At 41.5% G+C, this 19,401-nt stretch overlaps 1 protein-coding gene across 4 annotated transcripts in view; it reads left to right on the forward strand.

The window, feature by feature from the left end:
- The window catches only part of LOC109062831 (sterile alpha motif domain-containing protein 11-like), a 58,766-nt gene that overhangs the window by 28,868 nt on the left and 10,497 nt on the right, over nt 1-19,401 (forward strand). For all 4 annotated transcript variants that reach the window (XR_006158277.1, XM_042751308.1, XM_042751307.1 and 1 more), the window contains exons 5-7: nt 6,798-6,890; nt 11,771-11,926; nt 17,981-18,125. Coding sequence is in view for 3 of the 4 variants with exons in the window: in XM_042751308.1 (XP_042607242.1) it covers nt 6,798-6,890; nt 11,771-11,926; nt 17,981-18,125 (394 nt within the window). In the remaining variant the exon portion in view is untranslated. The remainder of the gene's footprint in view (nt 1-6,797; nt 6,891-11,770; nt 11,927-17,980; nt 18,126-19,401) is intronic.

Genomic DNA, 19,401 nt, shown 5'->3' on the forward strand with positions numbered 1-19,401 from the left:
AAGATGCACATTTATTAAATTTCGCATTTGGCCACATAATGCTGCGAGACACAGCATGGTGGATGTAGCAGTATGTTAAAGGTTGACCTTATATAAGCTTGAATTAAAACAGACGCAAGTCTTCATTTTTCCATGTTCAGCTGTGAGACTCCAACAGCTTTTTTTGTTCCGTCACACAGTCTCTTTTACTTCCTTTCAAGTCTGACTTCTTCTGTGGGTATGTGGTTGAGCGAGAGAGAGAGAAGAAAAGGTTGGAAAAGTGCAGAACAAATGAATGAGCAGAGCGTCGTATGGTATCAAGGGAGGGTGGACTGCAGTGTGGAGTCGCGAGACAGGCGGAGGAAGAGGAAGCCGACTGCAGCGCTGGGGTTGCTTTGCACCGGAGAGGCCCGTTAATTAAATCTGAGGGACAGACATGAGAGCTGACCCAGGCGTCAGCCGCAGCCAGTCAGCGATGGAGGAGAGGCGGCTCCCTCACCCCCCCCCCTCTCCGTCCGTCCGTCCGGCCTGCTGGCCCCAGCGAGGGATGGGGGGAGGGCAGGGCGCCGGCAGCTTGTCTGGCTCTCTGTGTAGACTCCTAAACGTGGCTTTGCGGTCAGACCAGAGACTCTTAATAGGCGTATAAGGTGTTTTTGCTTTTTTTCCTCCCTCCCTGCCGCTCTCATGGTTTCCTAAAGGCAGACAGGAGCATCTGCGTGAGCCTGCTGTATATCTGGACCAGCGAATAAGCGTAGATTCCCTGAATTTGTATGTTATAATCTAAATCTTCTTGCTTAAGACGCATCATTTACGTGTTTATACTGCAATTGAAGTGTCCTGTCAGTGATGTTTGACCCCCCCCCACACCCCCACAAGTCTAGCTGTCCTGTGCACAACCATCATTATATCTATGGGTGGGCCATAGCCCAGTGCACTGTAAATCACTTTGGATAAAACAGAAAATAAATATAAAATATTCGATTATATACTAAATAAATATATAAAAAGACCTCAATCTTCACATGATCCTTCACCATTCTAATATGCAGATTTGGTGCTCAAGAAACATTTCTTATTAATGGTGAAAATTTATAGCTATAGCTGCTCAATATTTTTGTGGAATCAGTGTTGTTTCAAACTTTTATTAAATTCAAACTCAGATTAATTCATTATAATTAATTAATTAAAAAAATTGGTGTAAACAAGATATTTATAATTTTTACTATTTAAATTAAGAAATGATTACTTTTAGGCAGCAAACACACATTAAATTGATCAAAAATGACAGTAAAGGTACTTATAATGTTACAAAGATTTCTGTTTTAAATAAATGCTGTTTGTATTTTACATTTTCTAATCATCAAAGAATCCTGAAAAACAGTATATCACTGTTTCCACAAAAATATTAAGTAAATTCAGAAATAATCATAATAATTCATCTGTAGAAATAAATTACATATTAAAATATATTAATATAGAAAACTGTTACTATAAATTATAATAATATTATAATATCTCACAGATGTGATGGATGCAAGCCAAAAAAGATAAGATTATTCATAACAAATGAACAAGACTGACATCAGTGAAAAAACAGCTTCACATTATGTAACGCTTGAGTTAAATTTAGTACATTCAAATCAGGAAAACAAGTTTTATAAAACTTTATGAATTCAACATTAGCTGCGGAAAATCACATGTTGCTCAAAAAAGGAAAACAAGTTTCTGGAGTCTAGTGCCTAAAACCTTGTGTTAACTATTTTTTTTTCTTTCATTACTTTTATACTGCATGTGCATAAAGTAAAACAATCTGGCATAGTAAATGCCAACCAAATATATATACAGTACCACGATATAAACAGTATAGCAAAATCACCACCGTGAACACATTGGTTGTCATACGGCGCAACCAAAATTATGTGTTTTTTCTCCTTTTTCTGTCTCTGTTGATTCTCTCACGAACGCCTGGCTTTCCTGCATCTTCTTGCATTTTCCTCAACCACCTTTTGTCTCCCTGTGTTTTTTTTTACCTCAATTGCAACGTTTTTTGCCTCATTCTGTTGTTTTCTCATTCTTTTTCCCATGATTTTGATCTTTCTCTTTTTCCTCTGCTCGTTTCCCTCCCTCATTTTCTGTCTCTCTCTCTTTCTGTCTGTCTCTCCCCTAAGGCTCTCAGTGGGGGAGCGGCAGTAGAGGGGGGCGGTGCTGAATCCTCTGGGCTGGCGGAAGCGCCGTGCTGCTCACCCCCCCCCATAGCCAATCAATGCCATCCTTTCAGTTCTGGCCGAGCCCCGCAAACAGGGGGATCAATAAGTTATTAGCACCATTCTGTCAGCTGTAATGTGGAGATTGATTGGAGGTTGGGGCTCCGCCGTGACGCCCGCTACTTCCCCTGCCTGATAAAGATGACAGATTAAGGGAATAAGAAAAGGGAATTAAGGAGTGTGGCCTGTCCAACTTCTCAGAAGCCGGAGAGACGGAAGGAGCGAAGGGAGGAGGAGGAGAAAACCAAGAGCTTCCTTCTCTGCTCATTTAGTCATTTTGCTATTTCTCCATCCATCTAGCCTTCTCTTTTCTCCCCCCACCTCTATTAAAGTTCTGCCCTTGTTTTGGCCCGGCTCTGCGCTGCACAGGCTGGAGTTTAAAGGAATTAGCGGCAGTGCTGGCAACAGAAGCCGTTCTGTGAGTTGGGTAGCATGGCTGAGGCACGAGGCAGCTCCGAGCCTCCCTGTTTGGTGTTAAATGTGAGCATCACAGCTTTAAGAAGCAACATTTAATTGGTATTAAAGGCTTTCCGCCTTAAAATCTCTGGCCCTGAGGCAGACAGGCGCTGCTGAAACCCTGCCTCTCCCTTGAGCGCACTGAGAGACAGAGAGAGTGCAGTATTCTCACTGCTGCTGTGGATTTTTGAAGCTCTTTGAAGCTGTTTTTTGCATTTATTTTTTGAATGAGCACTAAGTTTCAGGGTAGAGAAGTATATAAAGTGTGTATAGCAATTTTTTTTTTTTGTACAAAAATTACTCTTTAAAAGTTTGTAGAAAAGACTAAGGTTTATTTTGGAAAATAGCAAGCTAGCATATTACTGATTCTGCCTTTTGAGTTATATGCTGATATGCTATTCCAAATGGAGCCAAAGGCTATGTGTGAAAAAGCATACTAACATACTTTTGCCAAAATGTGCAATATACAACGGAAAATATGTTGAGACATACCGTATCATGGGATGCAGTATTCTCAACTTGACCTTCCATTTCCAGTGAAAACAGAGTGAAATTTTACTGCTTTTTTGGCTCATTATTTCATTTGGACTGTCAAAAAATCATTTGCACTATACACTAAGTATGCTAGTGTTAAGTATATACTCTGCAATAAGTATGCTAGTGTTAAGTATATACTCTGCAATAAGCACCAAGTATGCTAGTTTGACGTATATATTTCACACTGTGAACTAGTATTCTATTGCAAACATACCTGAATCTAAACTTAGATCTAAAAGATTTAAGTTCTTAAATCTAAATTGCTCCTTCATACACTACCAAAAAACATGAGTAAAAATCATGCAAACAGAGAACAATAAATGGATAAGAGCAGGAGAGAAGCGGGTGAACAGTTAACATGAAGGTTTATAGGAGTTATGGGTGTGTGAGTGATTTGTTGTTGATTCAATGTCGTTTAGCTCCTCCATGTAGTATATGGGCTTAATAATGGCTTTCTCGTAACGTTTCTGTTCTTTTTTTTATTTTGTTGATTCAGCTAGAGACCAAAGTGCTAAGAGCAGACAGAGTGCGGTCCGGAGCCAGGTTTCCTCTCCGCCTGCGCCGACGCCACGGGCACGCTGCCCTGCTCCAAAACTTTTCCCCTCTCGCTTACGAAAGCATTTCATACTGCAAATCACTCAGTCCTGTGCTGTCAAATCACATCATGAGAATTTAAAGGTTTTAAAGGTTGTGTTTAATCACTTGGGGGGTTGATTCAGGGGACGGAGCACTGTGTGAGTTTGAGCTGTAGGTCTGATTGACAGTTCAGGACCGTTGATTTCAAAGAGATGGAGATGGAGGTTGAGATGGAGAGGAACTGGACTCAGCCCAGGGCTTTGGGAGTGTTGGCAGGCAGGAGGTTGCCTGATAAGACGCGATGGAGTTTGGAGAACAGGCTGGGTTGGAGATAGCAGTGCTAGGGTGGCTGAGCCCTGTGGGAAAGACACTGCTGAGAGATTAGGGTCGAACTGAGACCTACAGAGAGGAAGAGAGAGCGGCTCAACATAGCTGCTAAAGAAACCAGAGGGTGCTGTGGTATGTAGAAGTGTTTCCCAACCCTTTTCATCTTAGGTACCTTCATGCTCCTTTTAAAGGGACAGCTCACCCAAAAATGAACATTTTGTCATCATTTACTCATCCTTTATCCTGTTGCACATAAAAGAAGATATTTTGAACAATGTGTGTAACCAAACAGCTGATGGTCCCCATTGACTTCCATAGCATTATATACTGTGGAAGTCAATGGGGACCGTACTGTTCTTCTTTTGTTTTCAACAGAAGATACAGGATTGGGGGTAAGTAAATGATGAAAGAGTTTTAATTTTTAGGTGAACTAACCCTTTAACTCCTATTATTTAACACCTTTTAAACTAAAACCTTACCTGCTTATCTGAAGTTTTTGCACATCCCTTGCAGGCCTTTGAGCTCTTTTGGCTCATGCATAGAGAGGAGCAGCCGATTGCTATAGTTTTACACTTATGCAGTGATCGTATCAGTTCCACGTGAAGATAGAGAGCGGAAAATAATTGAATACGCCAAGGGAGATTCTTCACCTCAAAGGCAGACGAAAGGAGAAAACGTGGAGTGAGAGACAGACGGAGGGAGTGTTGTTGTTGTCTTTGGGCAGAGGTTAGGAGAGGAGATGGGGGCCCATTAGAGAGGCCCCTTTTTCTCTTTGGAGTGGGATAGACAGCCTTCCCCCCTGATGAGAATACATCAAACAGCGTCATTAGTAAAGCTCGCTCCCCACAAAGAATCCCAGACTGAGCTCTACCACTCCAAAAGCTCTTTCAAGCGCAGGCTTGCTTTTCTTTCTCTCTGTGTCTCTTTCCAGCACTCTTATCAGAGAGAGGGACGAGCAGTATGCTTGGTGTCGAGAGACAGGGGTGTGAGAGAGTAGTTTGTACTTTTGTGTCGGACATATACAGAGGTGCAGGCTCTCTCGGTTTTGCGCCATGCAAGAATCTCCCCCTTCACTCTTCTTTGATGTGTAGAGCTTTATTCATGGCTTACACATAAGGGTCATCGGTAGTAATGGCTTCCTTTAAAGACCTTGTGAAATCAAAATGAGAGTTTTGCAACTCTCTAGTTTGTATGTGTTAGCTGTGAGCTTATTGCCATGATTTTTTTAATTAATCCCATAAATTCCCATTCCATTGTTAAATATGATTGTTAAATATGGTTATTTTAAAAATTAAGTTGAAATAATGCAGACTGACAGCTTTAACAAAAACATTGATGAACAACCTCATAGCTCAATATAGATCTGCCTTTAAAAGTTTATAAATTATTATGGTGTAAATGAATGAGATTTTTACTTATTAAACCCAACTGTTGCATTTTGTTTATTAAAGATATTTTTTTATATTTTTCTTAATTGTTATGGTGTTTATTTATCTACGAAATATGCCAACATAAGAAAGATCTCTGTGCTTGTTGAATGATGTTATGAGGTCTTTAAAATGATGCACCTGCAGGGCACCATAAATGTTTTAAAAATAACTTTTTATGATATCCATAGACAATAAATACAATAAAAGTTCAAATGCAAGCAACATGTTTAATCCGTTTCCTCAGTTTATTGAGCAGTCCATTTAGATAAAGAATCAGACATCAACAAAAGACAAAAGGAAGAGCATAACTCTGTGGCTTTGAGTTTTTTTTTTTACTTCATGTGGCGCATGAGGGCAGAGAGAGAGAGTGAGAGAGAGAGAGAGAGAGAGTGAGAGAGAGAGAGAGAGAGAGAGGAGAGTGCAATGACAAACGGTCTCTTCCTTCCTGCATGCATGCACCACCATGCTCTCAGCAGCACCCCTCCCAGCGTGATTAGCAGGATATTGATTTGAGATGTGTTTGGGGGGGAGGAGGTTGCTGTAATCGTACACTAGACACCAGCGGCTCACTAGAGCGCTGCATTAGGCTAGTGCAGACAGCCTCCACTTTTCTAGAGAGAGAAAGAGAAAGAGAGAGAGAGAAAGAGAGAGAGATAAAGAGAAAAGGGGGAGGGAGAGAAAGAGTGAAAGAAAGGAAGGAAGAGATTAGCAAAAGGTGTGAGCTCTATATTCACTGAAAACAGAGAGTGAGAGTGAGTGAAAAAAGCAAAAAGGCGTTTGGACAACAGGAGTTTGATAAAAGACATAGGCAAGACCGCTTACATTTTTTCCCATTTTTTTTCTCACTCGTCTTGTCATTTCTGGAGCTTTTACTCCGTATTAGGTCAGTGTGAAGACCAGGAGAGATAGATAGATAGACAAGACAAGAAACGACGGTAGAGTGAGGGTGAGTGCAAAAAGAGAGAGAGCATGTTTGTTTGAGATAGGAGAAAGAGAGAGAGCGGGCAAAAGAATCTCTCGTTTCTGCACATGGCTGAGTAAGAACCAGATCTGTCATTCACGCTGGCGCAGGGCCCTCTCATCTCTTCGTATCTTTAGTCGGTCTCGCAGCTCCATCATGTATGCAGGTATAGAGCCAGGCGGCGAGTTGCATGTCGAGGGGTTTAGAGGCCGTCTGACCGCATCTGAACCCCTCTAACCTATTTCTCCCTCTCTTTTTTTTCCACAGATGACATTCTAGGCAAGAGGAGAACCTACTCCCCCAACAGCAGCAGCGAGTGTCCATCTGACAGCAAGAAGTCCCGCAGCGTGTCACCTAAAGGTAAGGGCCCCTCTTGTGCATGTGTGTGCATGTGCGTATGTGTGCTGGAGACGATAATGCGCTTCAGTCAGAGCTGTTTAACCTTAGTGCATAAGATGGAGTAGGTGGGAATAGATGGAGCGAGATTGCGCGAGAGTGGAGGGAAGGGGTGGACAGATAGTAAGAGGAGGGAGGAGAGAACAATGCTCAGTGGAAGACAGACATCTCCTCCCCCCTCCTCCTAACCTTTTCACACACTCTCTACAGAGAGTTCACAAGTACAGCATTCGCTAATTCATGTATACATGTATACAGACGGTTCGGTTCTTAAAATAGTGAGCTGTTCATTCAGACTTCAATAGCAGAATCTATATGGATTAATTCACAGTCAACAGTCATTAACCAAACACTCTCACCTTCACCTAGAGCTGCTAAAAAGCATCCTGTGATCAAAAGGTCAAAGCAGTGGTGATCTAGATCTAGTAGAGGTGACAAGTTTATTATTTTGCCTGGCGTGAATTCTGTATGAACTCTCTGGTCTGATTACTGACAGTGCTTGTAGAGACTAAAAGTTAGGGAATCGATCAGACTTGAAGTTATTTTGAAGTTGTATTGTTGAAAATTGAGTTAGTAATATTCCAGTCAATAATACTCTCGAATGGGACACAGATTGCTCTTTTTGGGGATGTGAACATACCTATAGCATATCCCACATCCCAGAAAGACATAAATGCAGAAGTCCAGAATTACTAGAATTGTTCTAATATATTTTGCATTGGCCTATTGGGGAGAAAATGAGCAATTGAGTGAGGGACACTGTAAGGAGGAAAGGGTGCTTGACTTCCTGCTTCTGCTAGGAAACAAAATTGTGGTTTATTTTTCCTTTAAGGAATATATGTTTGAGTCTGTGTGATAAGCCCATGGTTTTGAGGTTTTTGTATGTCTGGATATCATTTGTACATGTAGTGCCACTTTTTGTATCATTATGGTGAAGGATAAAAGTCTAAAAGTGAGCACAGAATCACTATCTTCATGCTCATATTTACAGCTAATATTTAGCTAATATGCAAATTGGTGAAGCTCCTGAGTATTGTCAACCAGCTGAGCTAATGAGGTGAAACAGCGCAACAGGCAGACAGCAGAAACATCAGGCAGACTCAGTGAGACCAAGTCAAATATAATCAAGCATCTAGCAGGCAGTGATCTGGATCTGTTCCTTAGACCAGTAAGGTGACCAGTCCTCATATGAGGTGCAAACTCTTATAGCAATATTGTTGTTTTTGTTGGAGGTTATTTTGTTAAAAATGATTGTTGAGATTCATATTTCACACTATGTTTTTAGCAAGACATTTACATACACTGTATTGCCAAAAATATTGGGACACCCCCTTCTAATGAACAGGTTTGACTACTTTAGTAATTTCCATGAGTACAGATCTTAATGTGTTAGAATATAATGGACAGGACCCTTTTCAATTCTAATATGACAATACCTCTGTGTATAAGGCAAGGTTCAAAAAGAAATGATTGATTTAGTTAGTGCGGAAGACATTGACTGGTCTGACTGATCCCAGCTGAACCCTTCTTTAAATGACTTTAAATGCAGACCTTGAGCCAAAAACTCATCACCAAACACCAAAGTGATGTGACATGCAGCCAAGTATGGTGACCCATACTCGGAATTCGTACTCTGCATTTAACCCATCCAAAGTGCACACACACTGTGAACACACACCCGGAGCAGTGGGCAGCCATTTATGCTGCGGCGCCCCGGGAGCAATTGGGGGTTCGGTGCCTTGCTCAAGGGCACCTCAGTCGTGGTATTGCCGGCCCAAGACTCGAACCTGCGGACTGGAGCTCTCTAACCACTAGGCCACGACTTCCCCCCCAATGTCTTGCACATACACTATATGGACAAAAAATATTCCATATCCCCTTCTTTAGAACAGAAAAAGGTACTTCCAAAACTGTGGCAGCAAAGATGGATTCAGGTATGTAAAAATTGTATTTCCATCTCTGTTCAGGGCTCGCAAAATTTCAAAATGCCTGGTAGTCCTTTGGGCAGGTACTGTTCAGATTTTGGTAGCCCAAAAATGTAACTAGCCCAAAAAAAAACAAAAAAACAAACAAACAAAAAAAAAATTTCAATTTACAGTTCAGATATAGGTTTTTACAAAAACAAAAATCTTATACAGCATTTCAGCCTTTAGACCATTTTTATGAAAGTGGATAAATCAAGCATATAAATTGTTAATTTAAAACGTATAAATATTACTGTCTTAATTGTTTAGATTTTTAGAAGGCACATTAACTTCTTTCTCATTTACAATCTATGTGTTTGCTGCATAAAAACAGAGTTGATATTTGCATTGATCTGACCATAAACAGCAAGAAAGGCTTATTGGAAATGCAAATTCATTCTCTGCCACGAGTTGGCGCTTTAGAAGCGCTGGAACATTGCGGTTTCCCCGCTAACGGCTGTACACAAAAGCAGCTCCGCGCTCATAAACACTGCTTTATCAGGAATTATAGGTCAAATCAAATAAAAATGCCAACGACATGTTTATGGGGACAGTCGGTTCCCTTCAGATAAATTCAAATAAAGACATCCACACCGCGTTTTGACTTGAAACGTGCAGCGCTCATATTTATTCAATGACATAATTGCCTTTTGAAGTTTAATCCAGCCATATCGCGACTCTTGTCTTTCCACCCCTAACTGTAAGACGTCTTGAAATTATAATTAAGGACCCATGGGAGATCTGTATTTAAGGTAGCCCGTCGGGCAAAGTGCCTATACATTTTGGTAGCCCGACTGGAAAACACAATAGCCCCGAGACTGTACCCATATGTACAAGTGATTGGTGTTTAGTGATGAGGTTTTGGCTCAAGGTCTGCATTTAAAGTCACACCAGAGGTGTTCAGCTGGGATTAGGACTTTTAAGTCAAGTTCATCCACACTGACTGAATCCACCATTTCTATTGAAACCTTGCCTTATACACAGAGGCATTGTCATGTTCGAATAGAAAAGGGTCCTGTCCAAACTGTTGCTATAAAATTAACACAATTCCCTAGAATATCATTTTATGCTTAAACATTAAGATTTGTACTCATGGAAATTACTAAAATAGTCAAACCTGTTCATTAGAAGGGGGTGTCCCAGTACTTTTGGCAATATAGTGCATGTCTTATGCATGAGGTTATTAATACTACTTAATAATACATTCATATGAAGATTGTCAAAATTCCCAAGGACATTAAATTACCAAACACTAAATCCCAGAAATTTGGGCCACTGAGATTTCATTGTGGGTGGAGTAACTCATTCTGAAATACAAAAAAAGTAATGTTGATCAATATTTAATTAAATATTGCTATTTTTGTATCAAACCAATATTCTAATAATAGAATTTCACATAACTGTATCTAGTATGTGACATCTGTATATATGTGTCACAACACATCCACACCCAGTAATCAGTTGAGTGAGATCTCTCGTGTTTGGACAGTGTTTTATTTTGAGGCATTATCTGCTCACTCGTCACCGTGTAGCCAATCAGTACGGCTGCTGCAGCCAGAATGATAAATGGGTGTTATGTGTGTTTTAGTCCTGTGAATTACAGTTGGCTTGTGTCGGTCACCCGCTGTGGATTAGCATGGCTTTGGAATGCCGCTGATCTAATGTCTTGTGTCTGCGTGTCTGTGATCCATCACCACACCCAAACAACATAGCAATGTGTGTGCCTTTGTGTGCACATGTGTAGTTTGAGAGCGTAGCAGCTGTTGTTGTCTGAGGTCCTACCTCCCAAACACACAACACAGCCACAGAAATACACACACACAGCTGGAGGGTAGTACTGATCTCAGTGCAGCAGGTATTACCTTTAATGACCAAAGCAGCCTGAAAAGCTGCAAAGGCTGGACTTAACACGGACTGTTCACCGACAGACCATAATACAAGCAGCTTTACACCTCAGATCCGAACCGTCATGTCTCCTGGAGCAGGGTTGTGTGTCATTCAAAACTGAATTGAGAATGGCGTGAAATTTCCTGAAATTGAAATGAGGCAGCAAACAGGAAATACAGTTGTAATTCAAATTTGTATGTAAGGAAGGATAATTCACATGGAATGTAATTCAAAATAGATACAAATAGGTTCTATTTCAAATCTCTATTCATCAGTAATCCTGAACAATTTTATTGATTTTCACACACAAATATTAAGCAGCACCAATGTTTTCAGCATTGATAATGATAATTTAATATTTCTTTAGCACCAAATCAGCATATAAAAATGATTTCTGAAGGATCATGTGACACTGAGCTATTACTCAAGAATTTAGCTTCGCCATCACAGGAATAAATTACATTTTAAAATATATCCAAATCTATCTATCTATCTATCTATCTATCTAGTTATTACTTTAATAAAATCTCTCTCTTATAGTCTTTTAAAATCTTTCTCTCTCTTTTTCTCTCTCTCTCTCTCACACACACACACCTATATAGCGCAAAAGTGTTCATACTCACAATGCCTCAAAACATCATCCACATGAGCACACTCACACACACACCTGAAGCCTCTCGGGTGGATTATCTGGCGCTTGGCAGAACACACTCCCCCATCCCCTGCGCTGGGCCGCACTGCTTCTGTTCGCCTGCCCGGGGCCAAGCTCCGGTTTCAATGAGGAGGGTAAAATATCCCCCCTTCCACCTCTCTTCCTCCTCCCCATCTTTCCCCCAAGAATCTCTCCCCATGCGCTGGCTTGAGTTACTGCCGCCCAGTGTACCAAGGAGAACCGCACATAGGCTTCTCCTTCACTCAAACACTCAAACATCTCACATAAGATCACACAGTTTGGGACCAGCTGATTGAATTTTGCTGCTTCTCGTCCCACAGAGAACTCTCACACGCCTGCGCTGGAGCCGGGCAGTCACATGACCCCCGAGGAGCACTACAGGCGCATGATGTCAGCTCTGAATGAGCATGGCTCTTTTGAGGAGCAGCAGCAGCGCCTGTACCAGCTGGCAAACAACATGGGCGTCCCAAGCCATGGTGAGTGTGCGTCACCTGTGTATGTGTGTGTGTGTGTGTTTGAGCTTGTTTCTGTATCCGCTCTAATTACCCATGTAGTCTTATTCCTGGATACCACACAAACAGCCAGAGCTTGACTGTGGAGATTACTGACAATTCTATTTGTGGTCTCAGCCCACCCAACGGTAGGATGTTAGAGTGGGTGATCTGTGACTACTGCCACACACAGTAGTAAATAACACTGCCATCGGGCCCTGAGGTCGACTGGATCGATTTGGCCCTTTGATTGGCTGCAAGCCAACCCTCTAAATTACCAACACCATGAAAACGGCTCCTTTGCTCTTTTTTTCTTGTGCCTTTTCAAATTTACGATCACTGACGAGATACCAGGGTTAACGGATGCGGATTTGTAAGATTTGTAAACCGAAATTTAGTGAGCATAATTTTGTTTTATTTGTTTGGATACATCTTAACTGCACTCTAGAGCCTTGTTGACGTTTTTCTCTAAGAAACCGTTAATTGCTTTCAGCTTTTATGGTCTTTTTTTTCGGTAGCATAAATTGAATCAATCTCACATTCGTGCTAAATCTGAGAGCGTACGACTTTAAATTTTATTTGATCAGTAATGATTCTTAATTACTGCTTGCAAATCCAAAGGGGGGAAATGCTATAAAGAGTTTAATTGCCCCTCTCGTACATCTGTAAGAAATTAGTGCCACTGTATGCCATTCGCGTCTGGGATTTTATGACAATGGTGCTGCGCTCTCCTGTCACCTACACCTAATAGTTTCTGTATTTTTCTACCACATTGAGGATGAATTCACAGACAATTCCCTTCACGATTCTGTCAAATCTTCTCTCGTCTTATCATCCGCACTCCTCCCTTTCACTTTCCCAACTCATCTTCCTTCCACTCTCCATCTCTACTCCTCACATCCACCGCAACCACCTAAAAAAAGGCGTGGTTGTTTGTGGAAAGGAATCTGAAGCCGAGAAGAAAAGACAGGGCGTTTACCGTCTGTGGGAAATCCAGCGAGTGAAAGCAGCCGCGTGATTTGCGGGGTCACAGTCGGTTCCTCCCCTAGATTTCTGGAAAAATGTTAGGTGTATGGTTTCATAATGGTTGCCATTGAAAACAGACTCACCAGGCCAAGGTGCTGTTCCTCCCCTGAGGAATGCGAGCGTGCTGGCTTGCCCCTGCACGCTGAGCTCCTAAGCCTATGATAAGGCTGTGCCAGTCAACCGCTGCCAGCATGCCTGGCTGCCAGGACTTTGATGAGTGAGATACCTATTCTCACCTTTTCACCCAATGGTCTACTGTATATATCCATGATGTTTTTTAGTTTACCCCAAAATCATTTAGTCATCCTTGTGTCGTTCCAGGTCTGTGTGACACAAAATGAGACGTTGTACTGGTTATTCTTTTTCACGCACTTACAATGCAACGGGGACTGAGATTTTCAAGCTTCAGAAAGCACCTTCAAAGTATCATTCAAGTACTGAAAGATAGAAATATAAGTTGTTGATCACAATGTCCAATAGGTGAACAAATAATCTTTTTGTGGTGGATCTTTTTAAAATTCAAAGAGGATGCAAAAGCACCATGTCAGTATTGTGACTACTCCATTTCAGTGTATTTCTTATAAAAATTGTATGACTTCAAAAATCTTTGAATATAATGCACAATTTGTATGGACCAGTCTTATGATGCTTTTATGGTGCATTTGCATCCTTTTTGAAGCCAGAAAAACCTTTTTTTTTGTGTGACTGCAATCACTCCCCATTTATTGCAGTGAATTTTTACAAAATTGTGACCCTGGACCACAAAACCAGTCTTAAGTCATTGGTATATATTTATAGCAATAGCCAAAAATACATTGTATGGGTCAAAATTATTGGTTTTTCTTTTATGCCAAAAATCATTAGGACATTAAGTAAAGATCGTGTTCCATGAAGACTTTTTGTAAAAACCAGTAAAATTAATTTTTGTTTAGTAATATGCATTGCTAAGAACTTAATTTGGACAATTTTTAAAGGGGATTTTCTCAGTATCAGTATTTAGATTCTCAGATTCCAGATTTTCAAATAGTTGTATCTCGGCCAAATATTATCCAATCCTAACAAACCATATATCAATGGAAAGCTTATTTATTCAGATGTATAAATCTCAGTTTTGAAAAATTGACCCTTATGACTGGTTTTGTGGTCCAGGGTCACAATTCTTTCTTATTATTCCAAATTAAAACAGGTTTGGAATGATGCAAGGGTGAATTTATAATGACTTTCTAATTTTTACATAATTTAATACACTTTTTTAATGTTTAGATTTGCAGTGCCTCTGACAAATTTGCAGGATCTGACTGGCTGTCTGTCCCAAACATTAATTTCCCACTCCTTCATATTTTGCTCACTTTCCCCCCTTTGTCCTTTAGTCACTTTTAATTTATGTTCTTATTTGTTTTTTTGTTGTTGTTGTCGTTGTTTTTTTTTTAGCGCTATAGCTCACACAGAGCTGCTTTTGACTCGGGAGTGAGTTTTCAGAGAAACCTCTCTGGCGCAGGGAAGCGTCAGCCCCAGCTGTGTTTCTGCATGTTTTCTCCTCTCTTTTTTACCTCCACGTGCCTCTATCTCCCTGCTCTCTCCTTTGAGATGCTTTCTTTCTATCTGGCTTCCTTTCTTCATATCTCTGCACCCTCCTTATGGCTCTGTCTTTATACCCCACCCCCTCGTGTGTGCCTCTGAAGTGTGTCTGGAAGTGTTGATGCAGTGTAGGGTTCTATACAGTAGAGGCTCCAAAGACCCCTTGACATAGGTGGAGAGTAGGGCCAGGCCCTTCTGACCATCACCCCCCACCCCCCAGACACACGCACACACTCCACCAGAACTCTCCATGCACAGCCCTGCTTTTATATTCTCTCTTTCTTTCCTCCCTCGTTCTTTCTCTCCTGGATCCCCGCAGAGCATCCTTTCATGTGTTTGAAGTGGAGGCCCTGAAATGAAAGGCCGTGAAGGAAGTGTGGATAGGTTTGTGTGTGCGTTTTTTGGGGGGGGGGGTATAAGGCGTTGTGCACCTTTAGATTTGGATATGATGTGGTTTCTATAAGCACTCGAATGTTGTGTCCATTGCGATTGGTGAGGTCCATGACCCTTTGCATTTTGGGCTGGATTTTGAATGCAAAATATCTCTTTACGCTCGATGATATCTCTATTTCTTTTAATATTTATAATATACAGTACCATTCAAAAGTTTGGAGTAAACTTGGGGTAAGTTTGTTTTTGGAAGAAAAAAGTATACTTTTATACAGCTTGGACACATTAAATTGGTAAAGAAAAAAAATTACAGTAAAGACATTTATACTGTTACAAAAGATTTCTGTTTCAAATAAATGCTGTTTTTTTTTTTCTTTATATTCATCATATAATCCTGAAACAAAATTTACCACAGTTTTCACAAAAAAATATTAAGCAGCGCAATGTTTTTAACATTGATAATAATATGCCTTTAGCACCAGATAAATATGAAAATATTCTAGTGAAATTTGAACCTAAACAGAATGAATTTCACTAGACTGACACGTCCTACGCTTATGTAAGTGAGTCAGAACTGTCACTGGAGCCTCCTCAAAAAACTAGGTGCATAACGCCCCTGAATGGGAGTGAATTTGAAAAAGGCATGGGCTGCTCTCAGTTGCTTTTGGATCTGTCATCCCCCTGAAAGAATTCCCGATGAGTACTGTGTCTCTTAGCTGCTCCTGGCACACGTGGACCTGTTGTGCCATACAGAAGCTCTCAAAGTCCTGCCAATGCTTTTCCACTGGAACTCTGTGTGTACGTGGTGCAGAGGAGACCAGATCTCCCTAGTTAAAGATTCAACAGTAACACTGACTCAGATGATGCAAATTCAGGGTGTGACAGAGGACGTGAGGTGAATGTGGGTGGGAGATGGTAGCAGGGGTGTCAGGATGTCACTGTTTGGATGAGTGGTGTGCTTGTACATGCAGCCCCAGGTGACCCTGTGTTAACTCTGTTGCAGGTTAAAGGGAATAATTCATCTCTGGGCAACTGAGGAAAGGGCTTCAGAGCAGCTTTGAGTTTTACTGGATTTTGGGACTGTTGTACCCTGCTGGAAAGCCGATAGGTGTGTTTTGGAACATGGTGGTGGTAGCAGCAGCTGGATGTTAGAAGGTTTGTTGCCTGTCCGAGATGGTCTAGGAGTATCAGTGATGTGCTAGAAACCAGCTACCATTTTCTAAAACACATTGGAAATCGCTTACTCTCTGACTAGGTATTTCTTTTAAATAAGTAATTAATTTGCGACCATAAAACGAAGTATGTTTTATTAAGTATAAATGTGTGTGTAGTATGTTGTCATTGTCATATGACCTACTAGTGTTACTGCCATTCACAAATCCTCTTTTGTGGCTTCATGGGATAGTAAAGTGTCTGTTCAATGCTCATTATTGAGTGGGTCACACTTTTACTACTGTTTTATGAAAGCTGTGAATCCAGACATGCTATATAGTAAGGAAGTATGCGATTTCAGATGCAGCCATCTACAAGATTTCGGCAGATTTTTCCAGCAGGTTCTAATGTTTGTGGACAGACTACTAATTTTTTTGGTCATCTGGAATAAACATGTGACCAAATGACAAGCATTGCTGCTTTTCCATGGTGCTTTTCCTTCTTCCTTTTTTTCCTTCTTTTTTATTCCCTCTCACAAGCTGTTAGAGGTTTGTCCGCTGTCAGTCCGGGCCCCCGCGGGGCAGTGCAATAAACAGATCAATACAGCGGGCCTGTGCACATTAATATCTGTCGTGGTGCCTCCGACCCGATCACTCAGGCCCACACGCCAGCCTCGGAAATGGCCGCCAGCTCCCGAGGGAACCGTCTAATTAAAAAAGGGCCAGAGGAGAGAGGGAGCGAGAGATGAGAGTGAGGGAGAGGAAGAGAGGGAGGCATGCAGGATGGATTTTCTATTTAACACCCTTTCATTAGAGAGTGCGCTTCCTGTGGTGACCCTGTTAGTTTGGTGATGCTGGGAGATGGTCTGGGCTGGTCTAACATCACAGATTCAGGAGGGAGACCAGCGGCTCACTTATATTTCAGTCATGTTATCTCAAACAGCTTAAGTCATAATTATTCCTATACAGTTGTTTTCTAGCTTTGTTTTATTTTACTGCCTATTGTTAGTGTTGTTTGCTAGGTATTAGTGAACTAATAAAAATATAACCATATGGTTTCTAGGTATTTGTGTGAAAAACAGTAGTCTAAATACATTTAGTATAAATATACAAATTCTATAACTTAATCATAAAAAATACTGTTATGTTCCATTACTCCTTTAATACATTTAATACGTCTATGATAATAATATAATAAAATTCAATATGAATATCCCACATTTCTGCCTCAATACCATGGTACAGTTAGTGTTACTATAGTAAATCCATGGTAAATGATGGATGTTTGTAGATTGAAAAGCCTTCTGACTGTATCATTGTGCACAGTGTTTCTCCTGTTTGTCAGCACTGTTTTATCTGGCTCTAAACTAGTTTAAGTCACAGAGTCATTTGTGTTCTTCGATGAATTCACATGCTTCACACTGGATCTCACTGTTCCCTTTGTGAACGAGACTCCTCAGTGAGTGAACATTTCTGCTCTAGTGAGCTCGCGCTGCACCACCAACTGTTATCGCTTTATCGAGGAAAATTATGTCGTAATAATTATCGTCATCGATTTATCGCCCAGCCCTATTTGTCAATAAACAATATGTTTCACCTGCATTTACACTCATTTGCGTCCCATAATGCTCAGTGCTTAAGTGGGAGCTCCATGTTGAACAGTGGAGAAGTGACACTGAAATAGATGACCCTGGTTTTTCTTAAGCAGATCTTAAAGATTCATATTTGAGTTGGAGTGTGAAGTCTTGTCTGTGTGGCGGTTAATGTATCCTGCTCTGGGACTCTTGGACTGAATCTTACAGTGTTGGTTCAGAGCTAGACTGACAGATTTGGCACCTACAACACAGACCGGATGAGTGTCTCAATTTAACTGGTCTGTTCCTTCCATTCACAGAGCTGCTGCGTGTGCGTCAGGAAGCCATGGCTGCCGTTAGAAACTCGGGAGGAATGGAAGCCCACGTCCCCACTGCAGGCAGCTCCTCCAGCCAGCGGCGCAAGCAGGGCCTTCCCCAACACAGAGACACACACTTCCCTGAGCGGTAATGCACATGCACAACATCGTATTCTCTGGAATCTCTCTTCTGCATGCTTTTGATCTAAAATGTCACAGATTGCAAACTAAATGTATGCTCGGTCTGTCATATTAGTCTCTCCTCCTTTTGCTTTGTGACGGGCAACATGGTCCTACAACTCAACATGGTGTCCTAACCAGACATGATGTAACAAGTTTTAGTGACAAGCATCTAACACTATCTTGACTAAAAAGGAGATATTTGCTGTTTACTGTCAAATTATGTGGCAAAAGACTTTGGGCCAATGAGATTTCACGGTGGATGGCGCTACCTAGTGCAATGCAGAAATAGAGATCAAACAACTGACAAAATATCCTATCCCTTGTTACTTGTTACGCTGTCAGCTCGTTTAAGGAAAACTTAGATTTACACAGAGAAGAGATCGCTTGGACAGTGGCTGAAAGCACACAAACACTTTCTTGACTGTAGATTGTATTGTAAAAGTGCATGAGATGTAAGCGTGCATGTGCGTTTGGTTGATAAATGCCCTTCTGCTGAATGGAAACCTCTGAGGCACACTTTAAGACCATGGATACAGGAAAAAATGCTAAGCTTTAAAATAACATGAATATTTTACATTAATAATGAAGCCAGCATCCGACTCTAATGAATACTGCATGCATGTTGGAGTGGGTGACTGCCTGCCGAAGAGAAAAGAGGGAAAAATTGAATTATGCACCAAAGTAACGGAAGAGGGAAAAGGGAGGGAAAAATGGAAGTTGGCGTTAAGGCCACGGAAAGAATAGAAAATCCACTTAATAGGATGTGCCAGTGGGTATGATCTCTGTGTATGACCTCTTTGCAACCCTGTTCGATTTGATCTTGTCAGGAGGCATTTATAGGGCTCAGGACCGAACGGGTCGCTAAGATAACACACGCCGTTCCCCCTCCCTGCAAGGTTTCTCCCCCCGAATATCTCTCCTCCTCCCTCTCTCCTCATCTCAGCAAGGCCACTGTGCTTGCGGCATTCCCCTCCACCTCCAAACAAAGCCCGGGCAGCGGGAGTAGGCAGGTAATTGCTTGTCGATTATTTATGTGGCGCGGGAAGCTGGAGGATCGATAATAGGCCGGCGAGGCGAGGCGGTAGGGAGGAAGTGAATTGGGAGGGGTCGCCCAGCGTGGGTGGGGGAACTCTGTTCGGTTCCTGGCCCAGCGCAGCATCATGTCAGGAGCTCAGCGTGCAGCTTTGACCAGCCAGCCGCCACAGCTCCGCCAGCTCACGATAATTAGCCACACAGGACCG

This window comes from Cyprinus carpio, chromosome B23 (assembly GCF_018340385.1).
Source record: "Cyprinus carpio isolate SPL01 chromosome B23, ASM1834038v1, whole genome shotgun sequence".
Taxonomy (NCBI): domain Eukaryota; kingdom Metazoa; phylum Chordata; class Actinopteri; order Cypriniformes; family Cyprinidae; genus Cyprinus; species Cyprinus carpio.